At 41.5% G+C, this 12,696-nt stretch overlaps 1 protein-coding gene across 1 annotated transcript in view; it reads left to right on the forward strand.

Annotated features, from left to right (window-relative positions):
- The window catches only part of cul3b (cullin 3b), a 106,000-nt gene that overhangs the window by 65,097 nt on the left and 28,207 nt on the right, over positions 1-12,696 (forward strand). Inside the window, exons 7-8 of the mRNA XM_080185524.1 lie at positions 998-1,143; positions 3,370-3,546. Coding sequence (XP_080041650.1) covers positions 998-1,143; positions 3,370-3,546 — 323 coding nt within the window. The remainder of the gene's footprint in view (positions 1-997; positions 1,144-3,369; positions 3,547-12,696) is intronic.

Consider the following 12,696-nt stretch of genomic DNA (forward strand, 5'->3'; position numbering starts at 1 on the left):
CAGGCACCATAACTGTGCCAGGGCAGCATCAAAGGGGTGGGGCCTGAGTTGGATTGGAGTCAGTGAGGTATTGCTATGATGGGGGTGAGGTAAAGGGAAGCACTGCAGGGGCAGTGCCGCAGAAGCAAGGATGGATAACTGTTGTGAGGCTATTTTGGGGAGTTCTGCAGTTGGATTTGATGAGTGGATTGGGTGATCAGCAGAGGTGGAGATATGCAAGGGTGGAGAGGTTGATCAATGGAAGGGGGTCAGGATATGCAAGGAGGAGAGAGCGGCACAGGAGCGGGTGTGCAGTGTGGGCTGTGAAGAGGGTCCTGACAAGTGACTTATTAACTGCATCCCGATACTGGCGACTGTGTTGCCATGGGATGGGTGGTTACACTGCCACTGATGATGGGAGATCGGGGTGCCATTGTGCATTCTGCAGCTTCGGCTCTATGTCCTTGCACCCCCCGTCCAAAACAAAACTGGTGAGAATGAAAATCGCACTTTGGTCCAAAAAAAGTAACAGTGTCAAAGTATTGCATTTTCAAATTCATCCAAAAAGTACATCTGAAACTCTCCAGTTTTTTTTGCTGGTTAGGGACTTCAATTTTTTTTTACATGTGTTGAGCAGAAAGGAACCATCACTTTGTTTGTTGATCTTGTTCCTTGTTGGTTACTAAATCGTTTATTTGTTGTAATGAAAAATCTACTTGAACATCCAGTAGTGATCAAGACCTTAAACTATCTGTAAAAATGAAAAGTTAAATCAAGCCAAACTAACATCTGAATCCTTTGATGCTATTTTGTTTTTATTGAAAGGGACACTGCAGCTAAAATAATATTGACTGTGCAACCCAGAGTTGTGCTGCGTAGAAATATGGTGTTTTGTTGACTTCAAAGTTTAAAGTTAAAATTTATACATCTATATTTTAAAGTTTAACCAGTACACGGTATAACCACTTTGCAGCGCACAATCAAACTGGTACAAAATGTCCTTTATATCCTATTTCAGATCTAGCTTGTATGTACAAGCTTTTCAGCCGTGTGCCAAATGGCCTGAAAACTATGTGCGAGTGTATGAGTTCCTACCTGAGAGAACAGGGCAAGGCACTGGTATCTGAGGAAGGAGAAGGCAAGAACCCAGTAGATTACATTCAGGTGAGCATGTGACTATTCTGTCCTTTCGTTGTAATTGTGGTTGAGTAGAAAGGAAAACAAACAGTAACCTGAATGAAAATGTACAAGTAGATTAGATTACGATATGCTTTTCAGAAATTTCACTTCTATCGATAGCAGTTTAAGCAATACATTTTAGGTTTTTTTTGTATATGTTGGAATGTTGAAGAAGTTTTCAGTAGTAGTCATTTCATAAATTACACTGCTTTGAAGGTTGCATTGAGCTAAAGGTCTTAAATCAATCGGAATAAATGAGACATTTGAATGATGGAACATAATTCAAGAGTAGGAATAGGATGAGAAAAATATACTGTGTTCTCTCTATTCCTTCACATGCTCAAGTTAATCCAACCTTTTTTCTTATCAAAAAAAAGAAAAATGGGTAGAATTTCAGAACAGCTGGAATTTCCAGGTGAAAATATCTGAGCAATCTGTGCCAGTCTGTCAGATGCAGTCCAGACCGCAATTGCCCCACATTCGGTCCTTTTTTTATTGTGGAGTTGCACGCTGGGTACTGGGGGAAGCTGGGCTTAAATATACTGGGTGAGCCTGGCTGCAGAGTGCTCAGGTGCCATTTCACAGGGTACATTTTGTAGATTTCTCAGTGCATTGGGAGATCCCTGTCTCTCCCCACAGATATCAGGACTCTTCCCTCATCGGTGGCAAGTTTCCCCCACACACTCCCCAACATGGGTTACTGGTATTAGGGCCCTCCTAATGGGTCACCTTGCTCTGAACCCCCCACCTCCCCGATATGCCCTCCCCATTAGGCCCCACCCCCTTGGCACCAGGATGTTTGGTGGGCAGTGCAACCACCCTTCAGGTCTTCAGTGATCTCTGAGTTGCTGCCCCCCTTCCTGTCCCCTCCACTGTGGAAATCAGACCTAGTCTCCAGCAGGCAGTACTTGCTAATAAGATTGAAATCAAGTCAAATGGCCGATCCGGTTTGTGCCAGTAGAATGGTGCTAGGATGATTGCAAACCGATAGGCACCAAGTGCACAACCAATCCTTAGGCCCACACACTATTTTTGCTAGGATTATCACAATTTGCGCCAGGCACAGCGAGCTCAGAAAATCACGATCACTATTTCTGGAGTTTTTTCTAACTTCTGCCAGAGATCATAACTTGCATCGAAGCAAGACAAAGGCCAATGTTTGCTGATTAATAGCAGATCAGAAATTGTTCAATTTATAAATTTAGAGCTTGATTTTTGTGATTAATGGAGACTTTAATGACTGGTCTCTGCAAGTTTTCCTGTTTACTTGTAAGTAGTTTCATAGCTGTGCTGGGGTGAGATAGGGGCCAATGTGTATAGTTAAACCCAAGGAAAACTAACAAAATTCATGATACGAACGAAAGTGCAGAATTGGTATGTAAATGGCAAATAGATGTTACCATAGACATGTGTGAGGTCATGCATTTTGGTAAGAGGAATAAAAAATTCAGCTATTCCTTCCAAAATGAGTTTAAATGGAATGGAGACACAGAAGGATTTCGGCATACAGATTCATGTATTTAAAAATAGCAGTGCAGGTTAACAATATTCTAAAAAGTGTGTAGCACTGGAATTGTTACATTCGTATGGAATTTTGGTTAGACCACTGTGGTGCATGGTTCTGATCTCGTTGTTACAGAAGCATAAGAGAAAATATAAAATAAGATTTACAAGGACAATATGAGAGATAACTGGGCACAACTAGCATTGCAAAAACTGTACAGGCAAGAAAAGAGAATGTTGAGAGGTGACCTGAATCAATGTGGGGAGAGGAGTGGAGTGGAGTGCTGGCCCCAATAATTGAGTAGCAGTATTGCTGATTCAGACTTCCATGGATGTGTGATTTTTGCTACACGGATAGGTGATTCAGCGTTAGCGGCACTCCCATGATCTGAACAGTACAAGGGCTGTAGAAGTTGACAGCTGATTTTAAAAATGTTGAATGGCTAAGCCATTAATAACGTTAATATTTGAACAACTTTTATACCCAAAATATTCTAGGATAAATGTAATTTAAAAATAGTTCACAGAATCACAGAAACTTACAGTACAAAAGAGGCCCTTTGGCTCATTGAGCTTGCACTGACAGACTCAATTACTTAAGATACAGCTATGAGAATTTATAATAACTTCTCACAGCTACAAGCTTATTTAAATGTAGATGTCCAGGATGAGCCTGCATTCTAAACATGCATGTTTTTGTTCAAACAGGGCCTTCTCGATCTGAAAGGCAGATTTGATCGTTTCCTTCAGGATTCATTCAACAATGATCGTCTTTTTAAACAAACGATTGCTGGTGACTTTGAATACTTCCTTAACCTCAACTCCCGATCCCCAGAATATTTGTCATTATTTATTGATGACAAACTTAAAAAGGGAGTAAAAGGCGTAAGTATTTCTGATCATTTTTCACTTTTTATCCTTCTCTTACCTGCGACACAGTGATGCATTTCTCTGGAATTTAGCACCTTTCTGATTTTCCTTTGTGTTTTAAAATGCCTGAAATTAATTTAAAGCCTATTTGAATAATAATTGGCCACTGTTTCCACCTGATTACATGTTACAGCTCCATTAGGAGTGTAGGATAACAGTCAAGAACTCTGACACTCTTATCCATGGAACCATGGCGTTTTATATAGTGAAAGGAAATCACTGGCCTTATATTGTAATGAACTGAGAAACAGGAAGAGGGTAGTCACGGTGATGGGTGTGTACTACTGCCTTCCCAACAGTCCACAGGAAGTTGAAGAATGGATATGTAAGCAGATTCTGGACAAATGTAGTAATAACAGGGCAGTTGTAGTGGGAGACTTTAATTTTCCTCATGTTAACTGGAAATCCCTTAGGGCGAGGAGTCCAGATGGTGAGGAATTTGTGTCCAGGAAGGTTTTTTGGAACAATATGTAGATAGTCCAACTAGAGAGGGGGACCTGGTACTAGGGAATAAGCCTAGCCACGTCATCAAAGTTGCAGTGGGGGGACGTGTGGCAAACCATGAACAAAATTCCATAAGCTTTCGATACTCATGGAGAAGGACTAGTGTTGACCGAGAATTAAGGTACTAAATTGGGAGAAAGCTAATTATAACCGGATTCGGCAGGATATGGAGGCTGTTGTTTGAGAGAGGCTATTGAGGGTAAATCCATATCTGGCATGTGGGAGTCTTTAAGGAGTAGTTGATCGGGTTTAGAACAGGCATGTGCCAGTGAAAAGGAAGGACCAAGAAAGGCATGATTCGGGAACAGTGGATGACCAGGGAAATTGTGAATATAGTCAAAAAGATAAAGGATGCCTATGTAAGGTCTAGGCAACGAAAAACAGATGAAGCACTTGAAGAATACAGGCAAAGTAGAAAAGAACTCAAACGGAGAGTTGGGAGGGCAAAAAGGGATCACGACATGTCCTTGACTGACAGGATTCAGGAGAATCTCGAGGCATATATTAGGAACAAGAGGGTAGCTAGAGAAAGAGTTGGTCCACTCAATGACAAAGAAGGGAAACTATGTGTAGAACGAAAGGAAGTGGATGAGATCCTTAATGAGTACTCTGCATTGGTATTCACAAAGCAGAGGGATATGTTGATTGGTGGTGTCTCAGAGGGATATGTAAATCCTTTAGAACAAGTCATCATTACGAGGGAGGAAGTGTTAGATGTATTAAAAAACATTAAGATAAACAAATTCCCAGGGCCAAATGGCACTATTCCAGATTACTGGGGGAGATGAGATGAAATTGCTGGACCTCTAACAGAAACCTTTGTTTCCTCATTAGCTGCAAGTAAGGCCCCAGAGGATTGGAGGATAGCTAATGTTGTCCTGTTATTAAGAAGGGTAGCAAAGATAACTTGAGTAAATATAAGACAGTGAGCTTGACTACAGTGATTGTGAAATTGTTGGAGAAGATTCTCAGAAATATGATCTATACACATTTGGAACTGAATGGTCTTATTAGATGGTTTTGTACAAGGGAGGTCATTTCTCACTTGTTTGATTGAGTTTTTTGAGGAGGTGACAAAATGATTGATGTGGGAACGGCTGTGGACTTTATGTCTACATGGACTTTAGTAAAGCATTTGGCAAGGTCCCTCATGGCAGGCTGGTGCAAAAGGCTAAATCACATGGGATCATGGGTGAACTAGCTAAATGGATTCAGAACTGGTTTGGCCATAGAAAACAAAGGGTAGCAATGGAAGGGTGTTTTTTTTTGAATGGAGGTCTTAACTAGTGGTGTTCTGCAGGGATCAATGCTGGAACATATCTTGGAAGAAAACGTAGCTGTTCTGATTAGCAAGTTTGCAGATGATACTAAGATTGCTGGAGTTGCAGACAATGATGAAGATTGTCAGAGAATACAGCATGATGAGCTGTAAAATTGGGTGGAGAAATGGCAGATAGAATTTTATCCGGATAAATGTGAGTTTTTGATAGATCAAATTCAGGTGGGAACTATAAAATAAATGGCAGAAGCATAGATACAGAGATCTGGGCGTGCAGGTCCACAGAATCTTAAAAGCACCAGCAGAGGTGGAAAAGGAGGTAGAGAAAGCATATGGCACGCTTGCCCCCATTGGATGGAGCATTGAGTATAAAAGTTGGCAAATTATGTTTATAGTTATATAAAACGTTGGTTAGGCAACATTTGGAATACTGTGTCCAATTCTGATCACCACATTACCAGAAGGACGTGAAGGCTTTGGAGAGAGATTTTACCAATCTTTGCCTGGTATGGAGGGCATTAGCTATGAGAACAGATGGAATAAACTGGGATTGTTCTCCCTGGAAAGACAGAGGCTGAGGGGCGACCTCGAACGTAGAACATTACAGCACAGTACAGGCCCTTCAACCTCAATGTTGTGCCAAGCTATGTCCAATCCCAAGATCAAGCTATCCCGCTCCCTGTCGTTCTGGTGTGCTCCATGTGCCTATCCAATAACCGCTTGAAAGTTCCTAAAGTGTCCTGGTCCGCTATCACAGCAGGCAGTGCATTCCACACCCCAACCACTCTCTGAGTAAAGAATCTATCTTGGATATCCCTCCTATATCTCCCACCATGAACCTTACAGTTATGCCCCCTAGTAACAGCTACATCTACCCAAGGAAAATGAATCTGTACTTCCACTCTATCTATCCCCCTCATCATCTTATAAACTTCTATTAAGTCACCTCTCATCCTCCTCCACTCTAAAGAGAAAAGCCCCAGCTCCCTCAACCTTTCCTCATAAGACCTACCCTCCAAACCAGGCAGCATCCTGATAAATCTCCTCTGCACTCTCTCCAATGCTTACACGTCCTTCTCATAGTGAGGTGACCAGAACGGAACACAATATTCCAAATGTGGTCTCACCAACATCTGGTATATATGCAGCATAACCCTTCGGCTCTTAAACTCAAACCCCCTGTTAATAAATGCTAACACACTGTAAACCTTCTTCACGGCTCTATCCACTTGAGTGACAACCTTCAGAGATCTGTGACTATGAACCCCAAGATCCCTCTGCTCCTCCACATTCCTCAGAACCTGCAGTTAACCCTGTAATCCGCATTCAAATTTGTCCTACCAAAATGAATAATGTCACACTTATCAAGGTTAAACTCCATCTGCCATTTTCTGCCCAGCTCTGTATCCTATCAATGTCTCTTTGCAGCCTACAACAGCCTTTCACCTCATCCACTACTCCACCAACCTTGGTGTCATCAGCCAATTTACCAACCCACCCTTCAGCCCCATCTTCCAAGTCATTGATAAAAATCACAAATAGCAGAGGGCCCAGCACTGATCCTTGTGGTACACCGCTGGTAACTGGTCTCCAGTCTGAAAATTTTCCATCCACCACCACCACCCTCTGTCTTCTATGAGACAGCCAGTTACTTATCCAATTGGACAAATTTCCTTCTATCCCACACCTCCTTACTTTCTTCGTGAGCCTACCATGGGGAGCCTTATCAATCGCCTTACTAAAATCCATGTATACAACATCAACTGCTCTACCTTTGCCTTAGTTACTTCCTCAAAGAATTCAATCAAATTTGTGAGGCAGGACTTACCCCTCACGAAACCGTGCTGACTATCCCGGATTAAACTGCATCTTTCCAAATGGTCATAAGTCCTATCGCTCAGGACCCTTTCCATTAACTTTCCAACCACCGAAGTAAGACTAACTGGCCTACAATTACCAGGGTCATTCCTATTCCCTTTCTTGGAGAGGAACAACATTCGCCACTCTCCAGTCCTCTGGCACAATCCCTGTAGACAGTGAGGACCCAAAGATCAAAGCTAAAGGCTCCACAATCTCATCGCTTGCCTCCCAAAGTATTCTAGGACGTATCCCATCTGGTCCAGTGGACTTATCGACCCTCAGGTTTTTCAAAATTGCTAATACATCTTCCCTCAGAACATCTACCTCCTTTATCAGCCTGAGTGACACACTCATCCTGAAAAACATGGCCCCTCTCCTTAACGAACACTGAAGAAAAGTATTCATTCAGTGCCTCACCTATCTCTTCTGACTCCATGCACAAGTTCCCACTACTACCCTTGACTGGCCCTAACCTCACTCTGTTCATTCTTTTATTTCTCACATAAGACCTGATGAAAGTTTATGTAGTTATAAGAGGAATAGATAAGGTGAACAGTTGGGAGCTTTTTCTCAGGGCAGCAATGACAATTACAGGGGAATACAAGTTCAGAGTAACAGAGGGAACGGTTCAGTAGAGATGTGCAGGGGAATCTTTTTACACAGTGAATGGTGGGGGTCTGGAATGCACTGCCAAGTGAGGTGGTTGAAGCAGACATGTTAGTGCATTTAAAACTTATCTGGATGGATACGTGAACAGACAGAGAATAGAGGGATACAGGCAGTTGGTCGAGATAGAACAACATGATTAATGCAGGCTTGGAGGGCAAAAGGATCTGTTTCAGTGCTGTATTGTTCTTTGTTTTTTAATTATCTGCATTGTCAAAAGAAACCTCATCATCCCCTCAGTAGACTAGAAATTCTGATGGCATTTGTGGTTCACCACAGCATTTTGCATATTTTGTGCCCTTTTCAATATGTGAAGCATCTGAAGCACACGTAATAAACAGAAATGGGGATAATAACAGACCTCAGGAGGACATGCAGACTGGTGAAACAGACAACAATATGCTCAGAAAAGTATGAAGTAATACATTTTGGTCGAAAGAATGAGGGATCAATATAAACTAAATGATACAATATTAAAAAGTGGTGCAGGAAGAGAAGGACCTGGCAGTGTATGGTCTTATGGCATCATTCTGTCTTCTATTAGGAAGGTTGAACATTAAACCAATAGGGAGAGAGACGTTTAAATGCCTCGTTGAAAAGAGGGAAACAAAGGTACAAAAGAAAGAGTTCTTGAAAAGGATTTGAGGTGGCAGAATATTCTACCACTAGCAGTAAGATAAAAATGGTGCAAGGAAGTACAATATAGTGAGATTAAAGTGTACATTTCAGAGCTAGAATGGATCAGGTGCAAGGAAAGATTTGAAAAAATTTGTGCATTTTTTTTTAAGTTTAATACATCAAAGGCATGGAACAGTGCGAGAGGGGAGTAAATGTTAGGGTGCTATGAGTAAAAATTTTGAGCTTGAAACTCTGCTTCACTAGCTTTGCATATAACAGAGAAAGAAGGTGGGACCTTACAAATGTTTGTTTAAGTGATGTACAGTGATTGTTTTGCTCGGGGTGGCTTCTAAATTACAGGTTATTCATCATGAACATGCTGGATTTTTGACTTGCCTGCACCACTAGAAAATACAGTGAGGAAAAACCAGAGACTTTTTTGTCAATTGACTTGATAAATTCAACAATTACTCTTTGACCATGTAGATTTTGCAACAAGTTACTGTGTGAACTGCAGTCACTGTTAAACATCTGAAAAGTAGCACAGATAACTTGCAGAATGTTTGAATAAATAATGTATTTTGTTTTCTAATGCTGGTTTTCAGTGGAACATTGTACTTGAAGCATGTAAACTGCCAACAATAAGTTCAATTCTCAGACTTTGAGCTGATGCTTTCCTTCAATTTTCAGTCCCAACATCAAACTTAGCTTTTACTTTTTTGACAGCTGTACAAACCAATGTTTTGCTGATATTATTTAGGCTACTAAAACTACTCCAGCTCTTTGCATAATTAAGAACTGTAGCGAAACTGCTGAACTTGAATAAGAGGAGGTGATGGTGTAATAGTAATGTCATTTGACTAGTAATCTACGGGTCCAGGCAAACGCTCTGGGGAGGCGGATTCTACATTACAACACCACATTTTAAAATTCCATCAAGTAGTGCAATTTAAATTCAATTTTAAAAATCTGAGATTAAAAACTAGTCAATTATAGTGTCCGTGAAACCAATTTTGATTGTTGTATAAACTGTTCGCTAATCTTCTCTAAGGAACAAAATCTGTTGCCCTTATTCTGTTCCAGCCTACATGTGACTCCAGAGTTTCAGCAGTGCCAGGCAGTGTGCTTCATTGACTATCGTCTGATGGTTCTGACATCCATCGTTATTAAGTGCTTCAAAAAGTTAGTCATGGCACAATTCAACTTTGGCCTCCCAGATTGCCTGGATGCACTACCACCAACCACTAAAACAGGTTCACAGTAGATGCCATCTCCCTGGCACTGCATGCAACCCTGGAACACCTAGATAACAAAGACACCTATGTCAGACTCGTCTTTATCAACTACAGCTCTGCCTACAAAGCTCATCACTAAACTCCATGGCCTGGGGCTTGGCTCCTCCCTCTGTGACTGGATCCTGAACTTCCTAACCACAGACCTCAATCAGTAAGGATAACAACAACACCAATTCCATGATCATCCTCAACACCAGTGCCCTAACAGGCTGTGTTCTCAACTCCTTATTATACTCCTTATACACCTCTGACTGCCAAAATTCCCTTGCAACTCGGTTTTCAAGTTTGCTGATGATACCACCGTAGTGAGTCAGAGCTCAAATAATGACGAGAGAGTACAGGAAAGACAGAGAATCTGGTGCAATGGCAATAATTGGTCCCTCGTTTCAACAAAATGAAGGAAATAGTCATCAACTTCAGGAAGTGTAGTGGAGGACTCGCCCCCATCTACGTCAGTGGCAACGAAGTAGAAATGGCCGAGTGCATCAGGTTTTTAGGTATCTCAACCTCCAACATGTCCTGGTTCCCCCGTGCCGACACTAGTTAAGAAAGCCCACCAAGCCTCTACTTTCTCAGAAGACTAAGGAAATTTGGCATGTCCACTATAATTCTCACCATTGTTAACAGATGCATCATAATAAGCATTCTTTCTGGTTATACCACAGCTTGGTATGGCTTCAGCTCTGTCAAGACCACAAGAAACTAAAGGGTCATGAACAAAGCCCAGCCATCACTCAAACCAGCTTCCCATCCATTGACACTTCCTGATGCCTTGGAAAAGCAGCCAGCATAATTAAGAACTCCATTCACCCTGGACATACTCTCTTCCACTTTCTTTCATCAGGAAAAAATACAAAAGTCTGAGAACACGTACCAACCGACTCAAGAATAACTTCTACCCTGCTGCCATTAGATTTTTAAATGGAATGACTTCATATTTGGTTGATCTTTCTCTACACCCTGACTGTGACTGTAACACTGCATTCTGCACTCTCTCCTCTATGAATGCATCCTTTGTCGGTATAGCATGCAAGAAACAATACTTTTCACAATATTAATATATGTGACAATAAATCAAATCAGTGTGGTTGGCCCTTCAAATACCCTCTGAAATCATTTAGCAAACTATGTAGTTGTATCAGACTGTCAACACAGTGTGATGTGGTGGAATACTCACTTGCCTGAAGCTTGACACCATTCAGGACAAAGGGTTCTGCTTGATTGGCACCCTATTGTCCTTATTAAACATTCACTCCTTCAGCCATCAACGTGCAGCGGTAATTGTGTACCACCTACACGATGCACTGCAGAACTCACCAGGTTCCTTCAACAGCAACTTATAAATCCATGACCTCTGATACCAAGATGGGCAGCAGATACAAGGGAACTCCACTATCTGCAAGTTCCCCTCCAAGCCTCATACCATCCTGACTTGGAACGATATTGCCATTCTCTCTTTGTCGTTGGGTCAAAATCCTGGAACTCCTTATGTGCAGCACTGTGGATGTATCTACACCACAGGGATTCGTTGAAGATAGTGGCTCACAACCAGTTTCATGATGGCAATTAGGGATGGGCAATGAGTGCTTTTCTAGCCAGTGACACCCATATCCAGTGAAAGTATAATTAAAAAATCAACAGTTCTGTTATCTACTGTTGCAGATAGGTTGTTAGTAATCAGGATCCTCAGTTAATCTTTGTTGTAACATATCCCATTAGTTATTTACTGTCCTTGCTGCCTGACACTTTGATTATTAATAGAATTGGCATATTTATGCTCAGCATTTCATAACTTTATCAGGTCTTCAATATTTTTCTATAGTGTATTCACTTATTAATTTTGAGTTTGTTACCATGTTCGTGCTCTAGTTGGTGTATCTTTGATCTTTCAAGTATCAAAACTCAAGAACGTAGCTGTGTTGTTGTCCGAGAATGGACTGGGACGTGATGCAGTGTAAAATTATGTGGGTGGCAGAGTTGGCATGTTGGCATGTCCTGTTTGGACACCCTGTGGCTCATGGAAGGTCATGTTCCCCCTCCCACTCCCAGCAATGAGGAATGCCCTGCTGGAAATTAGCATGATTGTCTCTCATTCCCTCCCACTCCTTGGCCAGGGCCTGCAAAATGGTGCTGGCAAGCTGACCACACCATACTGCACTTGGCCCTCTTTGATAACATCTGGACAGGGCCTGCTGCAGTCCCAGCAGCAGTCACCATTCCTGGTGTCCTTCAGCTGGTGCTGTAGTTAGCCAACAGTTTTGGAAGTAGGATATTTTGCCTCAGAGGAGTGGAAACCACTTTTGCAGACGTTTTATTACCTGAAGAATATAAAATTAAGTGATGGCTTCCAGGGCTGTCAGAGGCTAGCTTACCCGACTTGTGGGCTGGGCGCCACCGCCTCCACATAAAATCTTGACCTAAATTTCCCCATCGGATGCAATATTAGATGTTCCCCCAAACTGCAGTCTAATAGAACTCTCAAATGATGAAAAATTGTCCCCTTATAATAACTCTCAACTTGCGTTATATTGCAATAATTTTTTTAAAACTAACTTCCTGTTGAATGGCTAAAAAACTAATTTTATAGTTGTAGAATGTCAAATTTCTACATTGATCATCCTTTAACTTTTTTGAATTTGATAATTAATCTAACTGACTCACATGCATATACCTCAATCATTTATTTTGCACTGTACAACATTTTTTATTAAACTTTTAAAAAGTTCAGTGGATCTTCCTGGTTTGCTGTCTGGAAGATTTCTTCACTCTGTTTGACTGTTTGCCCCACTTGATAACATTGCTGCTGCTGAATACATGGAGATCCCACTGACCTGGCACCAGATTCAAACTGACCTTGCGAAAGACCATGCCATAAATTGCTAG

Source organism: Carcharhinus amblyrhynchos, chromosome 3, assembly GCF_965287045.1.
Source record: "Carcharhinus amblyrhynchos chromosome 3, sCarAmb.v2.hapA, whole genome shotgun sequence".
In the NCBI taxonomy this organism is placed as follows: domain Eukaryota; kingdom Metazoa; phylum Chordata; class Chondrichthyes; order Carcharhiniformes; family Carcharhinidae; genus Carcharhinus; species Carcharhinus amblyrhynchos.